The sequence below is a fragment of the Ammospiza caudacuta genome, chromosome 21 (genome assembly GCF_027887145.1).
Source record: "Ammospiza caudacuta isolate bAmmCau1 chromosome 21, bAmmCau1.pri, whole genome shotgun sequence".
In the NCBI taxonomy this organism is placed as follows: domain Eukaryota; kingdom Metazoa; phylum Chordata; class Aves; order Passeriformes; family Passerellidae; genus Ammospiza; species Ammospiza caudacuta.
Window position 1 is genome coordinate 8599548 of NC_080613.1, and position 20339 is coordinate 8619886.

A 20339-nucleotide genomic window follows, 5' to 3' on the forward strand; every position below is an offset into this window, starting at 1 on the left:
CTTCCTCTAGTCTGCCTGGGAGTGAAAGAACAATTAGCAAAAAAATCCCTAAAAAACAGCCTCTCTCAGGTACCTTGGGTGCTTTAACAGTTCCCTGTCCCTCACACACTTCTTTGGGGACAATGCTCAAGGATAAAGATAATTTACCTGTGCCTGCCCCACAGATGCCCTGAGGTTCTGTGTGAGTGCCAGCTCAGGAGCTCACTGGCTGCTTTCCATGCCTGCTTCATTCTGGCTTTCAGGTAGCCCAAGAAGATGATTTAATTCATTTAGTTTTCATTTCCCCATGCTCCAAGGTGCAAATCTCTCCCACCTCTGGGACTCATTCCAGGACAGATGCTCTGATGGTCCATTGTGTTTCCTGCCAGGTTCCCTCCCAGGAAAGCTGCAGCTGGGGGATTTGGGGATGTGGAAAACTCACATCAAAGCTCTTCTTACTGCTCTTTGTCATGCAGCTCACCCGGTGCAGAAAACAAGCCTGAGGCCCATGGAAATGTGCACAGCAGAGTCCAAGTGGGACGGATTGGGGATTTTATTTTCTGGGAAAGGCTGAAATTCTCCATGTGTATGCAAACCAAGCACTGGTCCATCTGTTTGGTCTCCAAAATCACCATTTCTCTTTTTCTTCAGCCTCTCAGGCCACCTATAATGTAAAGCAAAACCAATCTAGTTTTAATTTCTCTGTCTTTCCTAATTTCTCTATATTTCTCTATCTTTCCTTTTCCTTTTCTTTACTTTCTCTCATTTCCTTCAGCCTATACCCAAACCAGCAGCACTATTTTGTGCCACGTGGCTTTTCCAACCCCACCTTTCTTCCTTTCTTATCTGTAATTCTTTTCTTCCCTTGGCTTGTGAGCAAACCTCACCAATACAACACTTCTAGTGAGCTCCAGAAACATAATTTACATTTCTCTTGAGAGCTCAGTTGTTTTTCTTTCCTTGCCTTTCAGTTGATTTAGTGCCCTGCTGCTTTGGGGACACATAGAACAAACAGCCTCTGACTCCTTTCCTGCAGAAATGTTCTTTCCAAGCTATTTCAAGCCCAATCCCTATTTTATTTTTCCTCCTCTTGCCCCCCTTCCCCTGCTCTCAGCCTGTCTCCACTCCTCTTCATGTGGTTGGGATCTCTCCTCTTTGTACTCATGGCCTGCTCTGTGTGTGATGTTTATTTTTTAATACCTCAGGGTTGTTTTGGTTACAGCCAAAAAAATCTGGAAAGATTGGAAATGGGATGCTCAATGTAAACCTGGAAGAGGCAGCTCTTTTTACCACGTCCTTCCAAAGCCCTTTCCATGCTTGTTCTGCAGGATCTTAATTAAGCCTCCAACTGGAATGTTTCAGATATATGCTGAGTTTACTCTTGGGTTATTTTTGGTAAAATTTGGGCTTTGTTTGCCTCAGCTTACTGATTTAAGTCAGGTGGGCAAGTGCAGTGCTCAGGTTTTGACAGGGAAAGGCTGAGTTTTATGACAAAGAGCTGCAGGTGCCTTCCCCATTATGGCTGTACTTGGATGTTCTCTGGATGGATGTGCTTGAAAGAAAATCATGAGTTCAGAGAGAGGTTCCAGGAGAAAAAACTTGTTGCTTCTGGTTTGAAGCCAACAGAAGTTCCAGGAGTGAGTCCTTGAGAGGAGCCTTGAGGGGCTCCCACACCTGATCCAGGTCTCCTTGGAGCATCCTGCATTAGGAACTTCATGCTCAGGAAGGGAGATCTGTCCATGGCTGTCACTGCTGTGTGTCACAGAGGGCTCTGGGGCTCAGTGGAAAGCCTAAAAATCCTCCAAGTGAAACTGGGATAGAAAAAATCTTAAATACAGCATACCATGGATAGCAGAATGTTATTTCTGTGCATGTTTCTCATGCTTTTCTACAGCACTGAAGTCTCTGTTATTTCTATATGTAGATACACATTGGGTATTTTTAACCTATGCAATACTGGACTGGTCCTGAAAAAAAGGAAAATTTGTTGCAAATATGTTGTTGCTGTAATGGAATCCTTCAGTTTTGTACCATCTGCAGGAATATTGTTTAGAGCAGAACACTGACAGCACCAGCTCATGGTTTAGGGTGATAAAACAAATCAAGGACTGATAAACAGGACTAAGGACTGACAAACTAACAATTCACCTTTTCCTCCTGTGTGGTGTGTTCTGTGTTCTCCCTTGACAGTGGTTGGCTCTCCCAAGGGGATTTCCTTCTCTGACATCACAGAAAATGCTGCCACAGTCAGCTGGACCCCGCCTCGCTCCCGCGTGGAAAACTTCCGGATCTCCTACGTCCCTGTCACAGGAGGTGAGCTGGGGTGCCAGGGACAGCAGGAGGGGTTTGCTGGGCTGCCATCCCTCCTTTCAGGGCATCCCCCAGGTGATCTTGCACAGATCACCTCTTTTTCTTCTTCAGGAATGGGGGAGTGCAGCCAAGCTCTGTCTAGAAACCACATCCCATGGGCAGGGCTCAGAGGGGGATGCTGGAGTGGTTGTGTGTCGCGGACATCTTTTCATGAAAATCCTTTCCTTAGGATTTTTTCCTGCTGAGAAGCTGAGAGGCCTCAGGAACAAAATGTAAACAATGGTTATCTGCTGCTGTGGAATGCAACAGGTGCATCTGTGATTGGTCTCATGTTGGATGTTTGTAATTAATGGCCAATCACAGCCCAGCTAGCTTAGACTCTTTGTCTGAGACACAAACCTTTGTTATTCATTCTATTCTATTCTTAGCTTAGCTAGCCTTCTGAGATGAAACTTTTTCTTCTATTCTTTTTAGTGTAGTTTTAATGTAATATATATCATAAAATAATTAATCAAGCCTTCTGAAACATGGAGTCAGATCCTCGTCTCTTCCCTCAACCTGAGACCCCTGTGAACACGGTCACAGCTGTGCTCCTAAGTCTTTGTCTGAACCTCCTCAGCAAGGATTAGTTTCCAAACTGTCATTATTTTGTAGGCACTTCATGAGCTGAGCACACTGTAAAAGATGGCCCTTGGAAACAATAATCAGAACCCATGGTTACAATAAAATTTCAAGGCAGTGATTTACTCAGTGCTCCCCAACGTTATGTCATTCTGGTTTAGTGTCCAACTTCAAAAGCTTCCTGTGCTTCAACAGATTTTAAACCTAATTTAGGGACATCTCTAAAGGGAAACAGCTAAAGAACAAACACTAAAGACATCAGCACCAAAAGACATCAGCACAAAAAAGCTGTTGCTGTTGACTGAGACAAGGAAAGATTTAGATCTTTAGACAATATAGCCTGGAAGCACATGTGCAGCTTTAAATACACTGGTCCCACAGAAGAACAGGAATCCAATCATAAAGTTAGGCACTTCTCTAAGTGCTTTCCTGGAATAAACCCAAAATTTGGAGCAAAGATGGGTGCTAAGTCCTCAGCCACACATAGAGCACCTTTCAAAATAACAAATACTGTATCTTTAATCTAAATGAGGGGGGTAAAGGAGAATCTTCCAGCCCTCATCACAAACAAGGCAGATCTAAACTGCAAGTCCTGTCCTCCAGGTGTTTGTACTCCCTTGTAGAGACTGCTGGGCTTTCTGCTTACACCTTGTCTGGGAAATTGTATTTTTCTGAACAGAAATCACTGAATGGTTTGCATAGGAAGGCAGCATAAAGCTGATCTCATTACAAATCCCTGTCACAGACAGGGACACCTTCCACTAAAAATGTTAATTTTTCTTACTGAATACAAAGCAGTGGTTTAGATTTAGGTGTTACGGCAACAATATTTGACACCGGTGGTTGTAACTAACTGGGAAAATTCCTCTCCTGCTGTAAAATCACATCCATAGTGGCCAAAATATCTTTAACTTGAAAAACACCCTTCAAGCATTCCCTGGAGTATTGTGTCACTCATCCTTGGCATTGGCCTCATCCTAGGTACTCCAAATGTTGTCACAGTCGAAGGGAGCAAGACAAGGACCAAGCTGGTGAAGCTGGTCCCAGGTGTGGACTACAACGTCAGCGTCATCTCTGTGAAAGGCTTTGAAGAAAGCGAGCCTGTCTCTGGCATCCTGAAAACAGGTAATAATAATAAAAGCAGCAAATAGCAGCTCTTTAAATGGCTCATCTGACTCAGACACTGGAGCTGCAGACTCACCAAGATCCCATTCTTGCTGCCCACACAAACTGTCGGAAGCTCTTTGTCCCACTCCTTCTTTGTCTTTGCATTTTACATAAAGATGGAACTTGTAATCTGGTCAGGCTCCCATTTGCTAAATGCTAAATAAACCTGTGAGATTGAGACAATTAATGTATTTAAAGTTCTAATTCACTAGAAAGAATCAGAAGTTCCTTTGGTTCTTTTTTTAAATTATTGCTGTTTTTGTGATGAGGGAGCCAAGGCCCAGCTCAGCTGAGCAGTTCAGGCCAGTTTCTGTTGTGGACTTCACGTGTCCCAGGCTCCAGACTGTCCTAAGCATAAAAACATTCTCTTCAATATTCTCTCAATGTTTTTCTCAGTATTCTGTCTCCTGTTTTTTTTTTTTTTTTTAAATATCCCTGCAGGAAATGAGGGCTCACTCTGCTCTTGCTGACCCCTCCTTGTATTCTTTTTGGGGGCTGACAAACATTCAGAGAGCTGAGGCAAAGAACAAGATGATGAGCACTGATAATGACAGGAGATTTATAACCCATTCCAGCTGCTCTGGAGGCAAAGATCCCATCTTAATTCAGGGAGAGCATAAACCTGTGTGAAAAGTGGAGTCCTGAGAGGAGGCAAAGCAGGACATGGGGGCATTTTGGATGCCTGGCTGGCTGTGGGATTGGTTTGTTCCAAAAAAGCTGCTGGAAGGTCACAGTGGCCATCAGCTGCTGTCACTTTGGTTATTTTTCCCAGCTCTGTCTCCTGAATTTGTTCAAAAAAACAACCCAGATTTGAGAGTATTGGGAGAAATATGTCAGCTTTGACAGAGCTGTTGAGATTGATGGTATCAAGAGTGATCTGAGAAAGTGGTTAGTTCTGTTTGTTCCCAGAATTTCATCTCTTCCAGCACTGACCTCCCTTTCCAGAGAAGGTTTTGGTGTCTGTTCATAGGCACTGACGTCTTTCCTGCAGAACTCCACTATTCCAGAGGGAGCCATAAAAGCTGCACTGAGTTTTGGGCATTTTCTCTCATGAATTTACAGCAGAGCATTGCACAGAGCTGAGAATGTTTGTCAAATTCCCTCAATCTGTTTTTGTCCAATTCCTTCAATCTGTTTTTTCTTCCAGCTCTGGACAGCCCATCAGGCCTGGTAGTGGTGAACATCACAGACTCTGAGGCTCTGGCAACCTGGCAGCCAGCAATTGCTGCTGTGGATAACTACGTGGTGTCCTACTCTTCTGAGAAAGGTGAGAGGAGCTGTGTTTTGTGGAGATAAACAAAACTCCACAACTTTTGTGAAAGTTGTAAAGCCGGTATGTTTATTACAGCACTGGACACGTGTGGGAATCGCTCCTCTAAAATGACATGTGTATCTCTGGGAACTTCAGGTCCCTTTTTATCTCCCTCTCAAATACATATGCATACAATTTCACAACAGGTTCATACATATTAATTTTTACGAATTTCATGTGACATTTGCCGCTAGTTATCAGAAAGAATTTTTAGGTCAGGTTCACCTGCTCTCACAGCAGTCTCTGTCTCTCTTTATGACCCTCTGTCTCCTTCCCTTAATCTCTGTCTTTCACTGAAGCAGTTTCTCTGAGCTTAGGCTTTTGCAGTCACGTTACATAGCTATGTTTTCTAACTACAGACTTAACTCAAAGATGTACATTTCACCTAAAAAAAAATAGATTTCTACTCTGGAAAATTTCTACTCTGTCTCAGCTGGAAATGGCTTGAGGGGCTGAAAGGTCAAAGCTCTCAAGAGGTGCTGATTGTAAATCCAGGAAAATCGCAGAATATCCAGAGCCGAAGGTACCCATTAGGATCATCTAATCCAACTTCTGTCCCTACCCAGATCCTCCACCAACCCCACCCTGGGCATCCCTGGCAGAGCTGTCCAAATACCCCTGGAGCTCTGGGGCTGTTATTTGGAGAAGGGGCTTTGCTGGAAGCATTTAAACATTGATGGTTTTAATTCAGCACTCTCGATTCAGCCGTGAGCGGGCACAAGGGAGATTCCTGGGAAGCAGAGGCGGTGTTATAATCCCTGTGAACACTAGAGAGAGCTCACACTTTTAGAGAAAGGGCTCTGGTGGAACCCAGACTCAGAAGAGGTGCTAGCACAGCCATGGGCTTTTATCATTCTGCATTTGCATCAACTAGGAATAACAGAAATCAGTGAGTGGAGCACAGAGTTGAGCACAACATTGTTACCATCATATTTTCTGGAAAAATCTTTTTGCCAGGATTTCTCTCCTGGGAAGCTGAGAAGCCTCAGAAAAAAAAAAAAAACCCAAAAATATTCTCGCATTTGCTTGTCCTGTGTTTTGTTGCTTTGGAATGTGGTTCGAGATTGTTTATCCAACATGTGAATTGTTTTGACTTAATGACCAACCACAGTCAGGCTGTGTAGGGACTCTGGAGAGTCACGGATTTTTAATAAGTATCTTGTTAAGCTTTCTGTAAGTATCCTTTCTCCATTCTTTAGTATGGCATTCTGTAATATGATATGATATAGTATAATATAATGCAATATAATATAATATGACTAATATAATATAATATAATATAATATAATATAATATTTCCAGGAATATGCAGTCAGATTCACCATTTCCTTCCTGCCACAGGGAACCCTGACAATACCACAGACCACGATGTGTCTGAATGCAATCAACCTCTCTATTTGTGTGTTCTGTTCTCAGAGCCGGAGGTGACCCAGCTGGTGTCAGGGAACACGGTGGAGTACGACCTGCAGGGGCTGCAGCCTGCCACCGAGTACAGGCTGAGCGTCCACGCGCAGAAGGACACGCAGAGGAGCGAGAGCCTCTCCACGCACTTCACCACAGGTGCCATCCCACCCACAGCCAGCCCTTCCAGTCCCACCTGCTCTGTGCTCCTCTGCTGCCTTTTTCACTGGAAACCTGAGTTTTGATAGCGTTTGCATCACCTTTCTCCACTGGGGCTGACCAGAGGTGGTTTTCTGTCAGTGATGCCTCGGGTTTCAGCTTTTCTATTTTTTCACATTCTGTGCTGCTTTAGTGGGTGGGTCTGAGCTTCACATCAGGGGATGGTGAGCTCTGTGCACAGAGCAGGGAGACAAAACAATTCCTGCTCCAGCTGGGCACCAAGGACAAATGATCCAAATCTCAGCCCAGGAGCACAAACACCGTGGGCTGGAGAGGGAAAAACAAGCAGGGTGGGACTGCCTGGGCTAAAGCTGGAATGGGACAATGAACTGCAAGGTGCAAATGGAGCAGAACTGATCAAAGGGAGAGACCCCGTGCCCGGTCATGCATTTTGGGTCCATTTTGGTTCATCTTGGGTGCAGCCCTGGCTGGGCTCTTGTGCTGCCCAAGGTGGATATTCTCAGTTCAGTTGAAGAAAGAACAGAGATAATTTCTCCCAGGCTGAGCCTGAGAATCTTACAGGAAAGAACTAAAACAATTATTATCACTTTTTCTATAACTCTTTCTATATTTATAAATATAGCCCTCCAGCGTGTGCTATTCATAGTTCACCAATAGTGTGAGATGTTCCTACTTTGAAACCAATCAAGTCTCTCCTTAGCAAGTCCCATTATAAAAAGACCCACTACTTTTATTAAACACTTTTGCCTTCTGATTCACCTAAAGACTGGAGGCTTTCATGCAGTCCCTGACTCAACAGCATCAGGGACCAAGGACAAATGGTCCAAATCTCAGCCCCAAGAGCACAAACAATATGGGCTGAAGAGAGAAAAACAAGGAGGATGAGACTTCATAACCTAAAGCTGTAATTAGACAATTAGCTCCAATATGCAAATGGACCAAAACTTATGGCAATATGAGATCACCAATTCTGCAGAGTCTCAGGGTAGGAGCTCTTCCTTGGCTGCTGAACGTGCCCAGCTGGTTTCACACTCGTGGCTTTCCATGAGCATCAGCGGGATCAGGGATGGTTCTCATTTTCCTGCCTCAGCTTGTCCCAGGGTATTAATTAGGGAGCCACACCAATCCAGTCCTGGAAGGGATGCTGGAGATTGGAGTCAGATCAAGCAGGAAAAGTTTTCCTATTCTATAAAGGTTTCCTATTCTAAAAAGTTTTCCTATTCCAAAAAAAGCATAATTGGAGCCAGAGTTTTATTTCCTGGGAATATGTAAATACCAATCTGTCTTCATGTGAGAAATAATGAAGCACACAATTTTCTCTCAAAAGACATTTCAGTGCAACTGTTCATAAAATAAGGTGCCTGGAACAAGGCAATATTTTAACTTAGATAAAGTTAACACCTTTATTTTAAACTACCAATGGGAAAATTAATTCTTAACCACAAAAGTTAAGTTTGAAGTGTTTTTTCATTTCAAATTTCTCTGGAGAGAAGGTTTGTTTTCCTGGCTTGTTTTAATATACGGCCCACTAGATAACCTGTGGAACTGACTTTGTATGGATGTGATTGTAATTGCTGTGGTGTCTCCTGCAGGGCTGGATGCTCCAAGGGATTTGAGTGCCACTGAGGTGCAGTCAGAAGCAGCTGTGATGAGCTGGAGGCCTCCCCGTGCTCCAGTCACTGGATATCTCCTGATCTATGAATCCATCGATGGCACAGTCAAGGTAAATAAACCCCAGGGGCTGTGCCTCACATCTGGGCAGTGGAGATGTTCTGAAGTGTCCAGCAATGCCACATAATCCTGTGCCTTAATTTAAACACCACGTTTAAAAATACTCACTGCCTCTTTCAGTGCTAGACTGAACACAAATGCTTTTAAAACCAGTTAAAGGACTTTCGTACATTATACCCTGAAACTGAAGCTCCATTGCAGCTTGAATTTTGCCTTTCATCCCTTCACAATACAGAAAAAATCACAAACATTTTCCTTCATTCCAAACAGATACCATGGAGTAAACTCAAACCCCCAAAGGATGTGACTCACTTTTCTAAAGTCAGGGGAACCCCTGTGCAAAGGGCTGTCTAAGGAAGGATGAACTTGCCTCTTATTCTCCTATAATTTAATTTCTTCCTACATAATTAATTACACTAAATGCTTAAATATGAATCAGGTGAATCCCAGAAAAAATAAAATTTTGGATGCCCAGCCTGGATCAATGGAGAGAATTCTAATTTTCAGGAAGGCAAATTCCCCAAGCACACTGAAAATCAGTCCTTTAAAACAGCCTTTTAAAGCCTGGAGTGCAACATTTCCTTGTCCTAAAGGATGAGTTCCCCAGCTTTTTATGAATTTCACAATCTGTACATTCAGGACATGTAAGCATTTATGCTGCCTTGCTTTCAAACCTCCCAGCTTGTACATTAGGATGGTAAACATTCATTTCCAGGCAGGCTTTATTGAACTTTTAAATATTAGCTTGGTAAAAATCTTAGAGGAGTAGCTTTATATTAATTAATCTGGATGGTTAAAAGTACCATCAATAATTATGACAAAAAACAATGTGACAGACTAAAATATGCAACCATTCTGGTCATTATGATTTATTTCTCTGAGATTTCCCTGTATTATTTCTTTTCTCCATAGGAAGTCATCCTAAACCCTGAGACAACCTCCTACAGCCTGACAGAGCTGAGCCCCTCCACGCAGTACACGGTGAAACTGCAGGCCCTGAGTGGGGCCCTGAGGAGCAAAACCATCCAGACCATACTCACCACCAGTAAGGACGTTAGAATAACCTGAAATATCTAAAATAATTCTGAATATTAATCTAAAATAATCTAAATACTGCTGAGCTCTGCTGTGAGGACATACAGACCCCACACAAGATATTAATCTGTTTGTAGTGTTGGTGCAAAGTCCCTGTTCCCCCAGACCTGTTTTCCCTTGGCAGGATGAAATTCCAATATCCATCCGCATCACCCTCACAGTCTGGTGAAGCATCCTGCCTTGCCCATGTGAAAAATCAGCAGGAACTCTTTAAAATCCAGCTGACACTTTGATTTCTCCCTGTATCGATCCCAGCGAGCAGGGGAAACAAATCAGAGTTTGGAGCTGAAATGAAGCAAACCACAGAGGCACACACAGATCAGTGCTGGGGGCTGAGCAGATGGATTTCTGGGCAGGCTTTTCTCCTCTCTCTGAGATGGGCTGTCTCAAAGCCCCTCTGCACATCAGCTCCAGCCCAACAGGACAGCTCTGCAAGGATTAATTGGCTTCTCTGAAGGTCACTTCACAGCTGACATTAAAAAAAGGAGTTGCTCTGTATTAGGTGTGACACTTTGCCTGTCATTTGTCTCACTTTTCTCAGTTTCCAGCCTTTCAGGCCCAGCAGGACCTGCAGTCATCCCCATTCCCCCTCCTGCTGCTGGCACCAGCTCCAGCCCAAGGATTGCCAGAAATCACCCAGCCCTGAGCCTTCCCTGCCACTGTTTGTGCAGAGCAGGATGAACTCACCAACACATCCAGAAATTCACCCAAATCTGGGTGAATTTAGGTGATGTTTGGCAAATTGACTATGAGCAGGGACTGACCAGGTGCCTTTAGCCATGTGAACAGTGTCAGACTCATTCAGGCAGAGGCTTAAGCCTGGCCTTAACTCTAAAAATACATTTGTGTCTATTTATTGACAGGGATTATTTAGTGACAGTCACTCTTAGTGACTGAAAGAGCCCCCTGTAGAGTCACTTTTCTCCAAATCCCAAAGCTGATGGAAACTTGCTTGGCCTTAAATCACACCAGGGAGGTTTAGATTCAATATAAGGAAAAATTTCACCATGGAAAGAGTTGTAAAGAATTGGAATAAGCAGTGTTGGAGTCCCCATCCCTGGAAGTATTTAAAATACCTGTGGAGGTGGCACATGGGGACATGGTGGTGAACATGATGGTGGGACTGTGTTAATGGTTGGATTTGATCTTAGAGGTCTTTTCCAACCTTAACAATGCCATGATTCTGTGAAATCCTCTGGAGCTGAAGCACAGGCAGGGATGTGTAACACTGGCAAGGATCAGCAGCCACTCTGTGAGACGCTGCAGGTAAAAACTCTCCTTTGGATACACCTTAATTGGCTGAAAAGTGAATGACCTGAGTGAATAAAACAAAAAAAAAAAAAGGTGTTTTAGGGGACTTAGAAATTGTTCTGACTGCAATAATTTTATTGCCTTGTTGTCAGAAAGAAAAGCTTAACAACATTTTCCTGTAGTTTCGACTGTTGCTGTTTGCTTTGTTTTTTAGGAGTGTAGCTTTATAACACATTTAATATTGTGCTTGCTAGAAAAAGACTCAAAATTAATTTATTTTTGATTGAAGTTCTGTCTTTGTATTCCCCCTCCATTTTCTGTCACGTGAGCAGAGATCGGTACATTTGTTTTTCCCCAAAAATTGCTATAATACAGCTCCTGAATTTCAGCCTTTAGCTGGAGGATGCACTCCCATCATAGCAGGGAGTAGTTATCTAACACTCCCATCACTTCCAGTGTAGACAGATGTGAAAAACCACATTCAAAAGAAGAATTCACCTCACCAGCTGTATCCTGTGGATGTTCTGCATGCAGGATGCAATTACAAACCTGTTCCTGGGATCTGCAGCTGTCCCACAAAGGATTTTCCTGAGCCGTCTGCATTGTGCACATTCCTTGTAACTGCTGATTTCCTAAGGAATGCTTTCTCCTCTCTCTGTGTGCAGCTGGGCTCCTCTATCCCTACCCCAAGGACTGCTCCCAGGCCCTGCTGAATGGAGAAGCCACCTCTGGGCTCTACACAATTTACCTGAACGGGGACAAGGCTCAGCCTCTGCAGGTGTTCTGTGACATGGGCGAGGACGGCGGCGGCTGGATCGTGAGTATGGGCCAGGGGCAGCACATCCCATCCTGCTCATCCAGGCACCCTCAGAGTGTCATTGTCACACTAGGGCTCTTCTATCTATAAATCTGGGGAGTTTTATCCTGGGTAGGTGTAGTGGTTTTGGTTCACTGATTTGAGATTTCACCAATTTTGAGGTTTCCCAGCCAATGCGCAGTGAGTGTAGCGGGTTATTATCACAGTAGGGCTGTCCTGTCTATTAATTTGGAAGTTGTATCCTGGGCAGGTGTAGTTGTTTTGGTTTGCCAATTTTTCACCAATTTTGAGGTTTCACAGCCAATGCTCCAATGAACGTGGTGGGTTATTATCACAATAGGATAATAGTGTTATTATCACAGTAGGATAATAGTGTTATTTACACAGTAGGGCTGTCCTGTCTGTAAATTTGGGGGGTTTTATCCTGGGTAGGTGTAGTGGTTTGGTTCACCAATTTTTCACCAATTTTGAGGTTTCCCAGCCAATGCACCAATGAGTGTGGTGGGTTATTTTCACAGCAAGATAATAGTGTAAGGATAATAGTATCACACTAGGGCTGTCCTGTCTATAAATTTGGAAGCTTTATCTTAGGTAGGTGTAGTGGTTTTGGTTCCCCAATTTGATATTTCACCAATTTTGAGGTTTCCTGGCCAACTCACCAATGCAAGTGGCAGGTTCAGGGCTGGCCTATCACCAGTACACTAACTTCCTGCTGCGAGATAGGATTAGGAGAAAGGTAAAGCAGGTTCAAAACCTTAAAAGGGTATAAAGAGAATTTTATTAACAGTAACTAAAAGAAAAAAAAAGAATTAAAACAAACCTTTCAGAACACTTCTCCTCCCCCCACAACATTTCCTTGTCCACTGACAATGTCAAGAAACAAAACTAAATTTCCTCTTAGTTTACCACCTCTAAAATAGTGTTTTTTCAGTTCACTTAGGGAGAGAAGTCCCTCTTGAAAAACTATGACAGCAGGACACTCCAGTGCCCAGCTCTTTCTGTAGCTGGAGGACAGAGAGGTGTCTCCAAAGGATGTTCACACCCCTGGTTTCAGCCTGATCCCTCTCCACTGGTGGAAGGGCTGCTGAAAGGACTATATTGGATAACACATCTTCTAAATAATCACCAAGGAGGGTGAACTGACTCTGAATGACAGAGGGAGTGAGGGAGATTACAGCACAGCCCAGGGGAAGCATTTGTTCAGCAGCCACGGGGTGCAGTGGCTTCCAAAGCCACTGTGCAAGGGACACATCCCACCCAGGCAACAAGAAATGGCAGTAAATGCCACCTCTCCACACTGACACCCCAAATCTGAACATGCCAAAGGGAGCCAGGGCACAGAAAGGCAGGAGGAGCTGGAGGAATGCTTGGCTGGGAGATGCAGGGTGGAAAAACCCTTGGCTGAGAAATCCAGAGATGCAGGATGGGTTTAAAAGAGCAGAGAGCAGGAACTGAGAGGCCATGTCATGCAGAGGAGCCTGGGAACCCAACAAAGAAATTGAAGACTTAAAAAATACATGGAGCATGCAAAAACCTGTGTGCAACTCAGTCCTTGCAGTGAGGCTTTGCTGGGAAGAGTAAAGGAAGGGCAGGAGCAATGCTGGGCTCTGTGTTTGTAAATGTTCTTGCCCTCTGGCCAGAGCAGTCTGTCCATAACATTTCCTGCTTTTAGGTGTTCCTGAGGCGTCAGAATGGAAAGCAAGATTTCTACAAGAACTGGAATACTTATGTGGCAGGGTTTGGAGATCCTAAGGAGGAATTCTGGATAGGTAAGTGCTGAAAATTTGTATTTTTGGAAAAAAAAAAAATAACCAAACAAACAAAACAGAAGCACAGAAGTCCAGAAGATACTGAGAGGCCTCCATTTAGCTGGCAGGAGTATTTGTAAAGGGGAACAGGAGAAAAGGAGCCAGGGACACCCTACATGAGGGAGCCTGAAAGGGCCAGGCTCAGCCTGCAGTTCAAGGGTGCCATGCTGGGGTCACCAAATGAACCCACCCAATGCTCACTGGGGCTCTGAGAGCAGTCAGAGGTGACCTGGGAAGCGGGTTCAGCTTCCTGTCCTCCTGGAACAACCCCAGCAGCAAAGGCTGATGATCCAGAGAGGAAAAGCAGGGCAAATCGAAGTCATAAACTCACATTTTGGTAAAACAGAAGTAAACCCTCCACATTTTCAAAGGTTGTGCTGCATTTTTCTGGTGATGATGATGATGATGTTGATGATGATGATCACACAGCACAGCTTTGGTTGTTTTGCCCAACCTGTTTCTATTATTTGAAGGGAAGACCTCTCCCAGTCAGCCTGGGACTATTCATTTGTTTTTGTGCTGACATCACACTAGAGCTGATCCAACTCAGTGTCCTCGCCAGTGCTGGTGTCCTGCTCTGTTTGTACACTCCAGTGTGGCCCCATTTAGGGAATAATGGCATGGCAGAGGAAAAAACATGGAGACTGATGCCTTAAGGAACCTGGAAATCAAACAACACCTTTTTGAGATAACATTAGTATAGGAGTAATGTAAAGGTTGATCTTTATTGGAGGCCTCTAGAGGTGAATATGGAAAATGTCCACAGAAGCCCCTCCCCCATGAGGTGAACACAGTTTTTATAAATTTAGCAAATTAGCATAATTGGCAAAATCACCAATTAGGAGCACAAGTAGTGATGCAATCTACTCACAGTTCAAGCTCTTTCTAAATCCTCCTCCCTCAGATGGAACTGAACTTTGTTGATGTAAATGGGTCTCAAAGAGCTTTCTTTCGGCCTTGGTTCCCAGGGAGAGCCAAGATGGGATAGGGGCTTTGGAATGTGTTTTATCTTTCTGCCTAGGCAAAAGGTAGGGAAAAGCACTGGGAAAACTAAATAGGAAAGCAGCAATAGTCTACAGAGCTCCAAATATGTGTGTGAAGAATACAGAGAATACAGAAGAGAAAAAAGGCAAAAAAAAAAAACATTTGGCATCAAGACAAACATTCCTTTCTGCCCACAGGTCTGGAGAATCTGCACAAAATCACTTCTCAGGGCCAGTACGAGCTGCGGGTGGACCTGAGGGACAAGGGGGACACGGCCTACGCCGTGTACGAGCGCTTCAGCGTGGGCGACGCCAAGAGCCGCTACCGCCTGCGCGTGGATGGCTACAGCGGCACTGCAGGTGAGGGCAAAACTGACCGTCCCTCCTCCAGGGACACGCTGCCTCCCGCTGACTCAGGGAAAATGTGTGAATATTGCAGAGCAGCAGGTGCCTCTCCTGTGTGAGTGGCTTGGTTTGGAAAGCCAGGTGTCTGCTAAAGAAGGCAGGAGCCTCCCCTGAAATGGAAAATGTAACCGCCCTCTCTGCAAATGATGATGATCTTTACGTTGATGATGATGATCACACTCTCTATGAGTTATTATAATTTTATTAATTATTATAATTTTGAAATTAAGGAGGTCTCAGGCAAAGATATGGGAATAGGAATAATTCAGTTCTTTTATAACAATTCTCCAGTTCTTTACTAGGAATAGGAATAATTCAGTTCTTTTATAATAATTCCCCAGTTCTTTACTAGGGAAGAAAAAAAAAATAAAATAAACAATGCAGTAAATCAAAACAACACGGCCAGAGTCAGACCATGCCCTGCCCCCTTTGTGCCAGGGCGGTGTCCCAGCCCCATCCCAGGGGGGCTCAGCCCTCCTGCAGTGCCAGCTGTGGCTCTGCTGCAGCAGGGATCCTGCACAAGGGGGGAGTTTTCCTCTGCAGCTCCAGGGCTGCTGCAGATGGGCCTGGGCTCCCTCTGGCCATGCAGGGCAGCAGAAAGCTGCTCCTCTGGCAATGCAGGGGGCAGAGGCTGCTGTGCTGTGCCAGGCTCAGATTGGATCCAGGCAGGAATGCTTGGCTCCTGCCCTGGGCGCAGCATCTCCCCATGGGATGCTGGCATTGGATCAGCCCTGCAGGGACACTCAGTGGCCATGGACAGCAGAGATCTCCTGGAGGGAGGGTTGGCTGTGGGAGAGATAAAGAAACAACTGCCCCATGGACAGCAGAGAACTGCCCCAGCTCTGACAGATGGGAAATACTCAGCCCAAACCATATCTTACAAGCCAGGACAGTGAGGTGTTCAAAAATCAAACATATCAATATATTTGTTTCTGTTTTATATCCTCCAGGCATTTTGGTGCCATATTTTATGGCCTGATTATGGTAGCATTGAAACAGGTGTATTAAACCACAATATATCTTATTTGGTCAATCTTGGCTGTCATTTATACAGCCAATAATAGCGTGGCACAGCTTCTTCTCTTGTCAGTAGAATTTGCAGCAAAGCCCTGCTGTAATGTGATTTATGATTTTGCTGAACAAATCATCTGCCTTTTGTAATCACACTGGGGCAAACCCTGCAGCTCTTGGTGAGACTTTTCAGGGCTTCACAGGATTAAGAGATAAATTCAGTTTAACAATATGTCTTAAAAGGAGATAATTTCACACTTCTGGGTGCATAAACCAGAGCAGAGGTGTGGGTGTGGGCTCTGCCCTGTGACCAGCACAGGAGCTTTTACCCAGACTACAGAGATACAAAGGAAATGCAGCAGCAGAATTAATGTCTATTTAATTTAGATGGGATACTGGAAATAATTCCTTCCCTGGCAGGGTGGGCAGGCCCTGGCACAGGGTGCCCAGAGCAGCCAAGGCCAGGCTGGACAGGGTTGGGAGCAGCCTGGGACAGTGGGAGGTGTCCTGCCCATGGAATGAGATGAGTTTTAAGGTCCCTCCCAGCCCAAACCATTTGATGATTCTGTGATTTAAGCAAACTGTCTAGTACAGAGTAGTGGTAGCTGCTACCACGAGTAGGATTCAGTCAGTATGGAGACTTCTTTGGTCTTGATTTCTTCCTTGTGAACATCTCTTTGGTCCTGGCTTGGCCATACTGTAAAATCCAGATTTTAGCAAGAAATTCAGAAATTGACCTGCATGGAAAAAACCCACTTCATATACTGGGGATTAGAGACCACCTGAAGAAACATTTTGACCTGCCTGCAAAACCAAAAATTGTGCATTTCTTTCTGTATTAAAACAAGTAATTTTTAAAAAAAATTTAGATGCAGACAGGGCATGGCACAGTCCAAATATGTTCATGAAATCTAAACCAGGCAACCCACTGACCTTGCTCTTTCTTTTGTCCCCCCACCCAGGCGACTCCATGACCTACCACAATGGAAGGTCCTTCTCCACCTTCGACAAGGACCACGACTCTGCCATCACCAACTGTGCTCTGTCATACAAAGGAGCTTTCTGGTACAAAAACTGCCACCGAGTCAACCTGATGGGCAGATATGGCGACAACAACCACAGTCAGGTGAGTTTGGCTCTGAAGGATTCTGCAATGCATGAGAGGAAGGGGAATTACAATTATGGGTTTTTCTGATGGTTCAGCCAGCCAAAAATCACAGCATCCCCTCCTCTCACTCTCCAGGAAGACAGGGAAAGGTAAGGGCTCACAAAACAAGAATTTAACATCAGCTGGTGAAATCTTGCTGGTTTTCTCTGATTTTCCAAGGGAATATCCCAAGTGTGCGGGGAATAATTGTCGTTTCCAACATGTGAAACACAAATATTTTCCTGCCATGAAAGCCAGGCAAGGAGGGACAGTTTTGAGGGACAGAGATTTAACAAGACCAAGCTCAGGGTGCTGACCTGGGTCAGGAGAACCTCTGGGACCAACCCAGGCTGGGCTGAGCAGCTGGAGCAGCCCTGAGAGGGAGCTGGGGGTGCTGGGGGTGAGAGCTGGAGCTGCCCCAGCCCTGAGCCCCCCTGAGCCCTGGGCTGAGCCCAGCGTGGGCAGCAGGGCAGGGGGATTGTGCCCCTGTGCCTGTGCCCAGGTGAGACCCCACCTGCAGAGCTGCCCCAGCCCTGGCCCAGCACAGGGAGGAGCTGGAGCTGCTGCAGAGATCCAGAGGAGGCACCAGGGGGATCAGGGGATGGAGCAGCTCTGCTGGGAGGTGAGGCTGGGACAGCTGGGATTGTGCACCTGGAGAGGAGAAGCTTTGGGGGGACCTCAGGGTGGCCTTGCAGGGCCTGGAGGGGCCAACAGGAAAGATGGAGAGAGAAGATTTACAAGGACTTGGAATGCCAGGACAAGGGGGAATGGCTTCACACTGTCAGAGAATAGGTTTAGATGAGATACTGGGAGGAAATTCTCCCCTGGGAGGGTGGGCAGGCCCTGGCACAGGGTGCCCAGAGCAGCTGTGGCTGCCCCTGGATCCCTGGCAGTGCCCAAGGCCAGGCTGGAGCACTGGGACAGTGGAAGTTTCCCTGCCTACAGCAGGGGTGCAACAAGATGATCTTTAAGGTCCCCTCCAGCCCATCCATTTTGTGTTTCCATGATTCTGTGACCTCATGTGGGTGGGTTTGTACAGGTTGGACATTCCCCAGCCCCTTTGCTTCCCAAAGCTGCTCCCCTTTGTGGTTCCTCTGTGCCCAAACCAGAAACACCCCCATGTGATGGTGTTTGCAGGGGTCCCAGGACAAGGGAAGAGATGAGAATCTTGACTCCATGTATCAGAAGGCTGATTTATTATTTCATTATATAAATTATATTAAAAGAAAATGATATATTAAAATTATACTAAAAGAATAGAAGAAAGGATTTCACCAGAGGGCTGGCTAAGAATAGAAGAGGAATCAATAACAAAGGCTTGTGTCTGGGACAGAGAGTCTGAGCCAGCTGACTGTGATTGGCCATTAATTAGAAACAACCAACATGGACCAATCTAAGATGTTGCATTCCACAGCAGCAGATAATTATTGTTTTTCTTTTCCTCTGAGGCCTATCAGCTTCTCAGGAGAAAAATCCTGGCAAAGGGATTTTTCAGAAAATATCACGGCAACACCCTCAGTCTGAACCAGGGGCAGCAAATGCAAGTGTGACCCCCCAACCTCTCCCCTTTGCCTTCACAGGGCGTCAACTGGTTCCACTGGAAGGGCCACGAGTATTCCATCCAGTTTGCAGAGATGAAGCTGAGACCCTCCAGCTTCAGGAACCTGGAGGGGCGGCGGAAGCGAGCGTAGGGCCCCGGGGCTGCGGGCAGGGGTGGGAGGGGATGGAGAGGGGGTGTGGGGAGACCCTCGGGCATCGCTGGCCTGGGGGTGCGAGGAGCTGGGACTGGCACCACGGCATCATCGGTGAGCCCCGGCAGAGGCTTTGCAGCATTGCAAACACTAAAAAAGCCTTAAAACCATCCCAGAGTTTTCAGCAGAGCAGCTCCAGCTGCCCACCAGGAACATCCTCCACACCAAAGACAACGATCTCAAGGGTTCTGTGTTGTTTTATTAATTTTTTTTTATTTTTAATTTTTTGCCAGAAAGCATCTGGGATAAAGTTCTTCCGACATCTGACGATCTCTTGGGTGGCCCAGGGGAGGGGAGGGAGAACAGCTTTGTACATTGGTAGTTTGTTTTAGAACCAGCCATATTTTACAGACAGAAATGTGTAAGATTAATTATCATTATTATCATTATTATTATTATTAGTTATAAGTGGAAATAATTGGTGGTTTGAATGCCTTTCTATATATATATATCAAGTACCACAGAGAAAGAGGGAATGGGAAGGGAAAGCAGTATGTTTTTAAACTTAAGCATAGGATTAATATTATTAATATAAAGACAAAGTAATAATAATAATAATGATAATAATAATAAGCTACATTTTGTCATTTTTAAGAGAACCATGCTTTTGGAAACACAGCAGGACAGTGTCTGATTGTAAATTTTTTTTTATAAATAAAAGCACAATTACTTTTAAATAAATTTCTACTTTTTTTTTTAATCTATGTGGAGTTTGTGCATGTCCAGGATATATTTACTTAGATAGGGAAATAAAGACAGACTGAGATTAATTAGGCTGCTGAACCCCTACTGAAAACTGTTCCTTTTGTCAGTGACTGGCTGTAATTATTCTGGTGGGTTTGTTTCAGTGAAATGCCCATGAGGATTTGGGTTCTTTCAGAACAGAATATTTTTTTTTCCTGCCCAAAAGCTTCTTCCATGGTTTTTCTAAGTGCTACTGACCAATGCTTGCTCCATCTAGGTGGGAATAACTAACAAACAAAACAAAGAGAACCCAGAGTTGTTGTTTGGTACCATGGGCGATTTGAACACTTGTGTAAATAAAGGGCTCTCTCTTTTTTTTTTTTTTTATATGAATGAAATTCCATGTAGTTCCTCTGTATCACACCCTGCAGTTGAAGACAATAAAAAAATCTCTTGTTTTAATCCAGTCTCTCTGCCCTACTTCAAGGTTGCATTTTGCAAACGTTTTGTAAATGTTTCTTGCCTCCCTCCTGGCTGAAGTTACACTCCTGAGCATTGTTTGTGTTGCACGGGGAACATAAATCTCCTTTGACCCTCCAGGGCACTGGCAGCACTATATTAAATTAATTCTCTGTAATTAGTCTCCCTTCTTAGGTGTTTATCGCAGTAAGTGATAGGCAGCATAA

General features: G+C 44.8%; 1 protein-coding gene across 1 annotated transcript in view; it reads left to right on the forward strand.

Moving 5' to 3' along the window:
• Positions 1-18926, forward strand: part of TNC (tenascin C) — a 51506-nt gene extending 32580 nt beyond the window's left edge. Inside the window, exons 17-27 of the mRNA XM_058818509.1 lie at positions 2170-2292; positions 3892-4035; positions 5225-5344; positions 6806-6949; positions 8563-8693; positions 9614-9746; positions 11713-11864; positions 13537-13633; positions 14854-15015; positions 17034-17197; positions 18799-18926. Coding sequence (XP_058674492.1) covers positions 2170-2292; positions 3892-4035; positions 5225-5344; positions 6806-6949; positions 8563-8693; positions 9614-9746; positions 11713-11864; positions 13537-13633; positions 14854-15015; positions 17034-17197; positions 18799-18909 — 1481 coding nt within the window. The 3' untranslated portion in view covers positions 18910-18926. The remainder of the gene's footprint in view (positions 1-2169; positions 2293-3891; positions 4036-5224; positions 5345-6805; positions 6950-8562; positions 8694-9613; positions 9747-11712; positions 11865-13536; positions 13634-14853; positions 15016-17033; positions 17198-18798) is intronic.
• The last annotated feature ends 1413 nt before the right edge of the window (positions 18927-20339 follow it).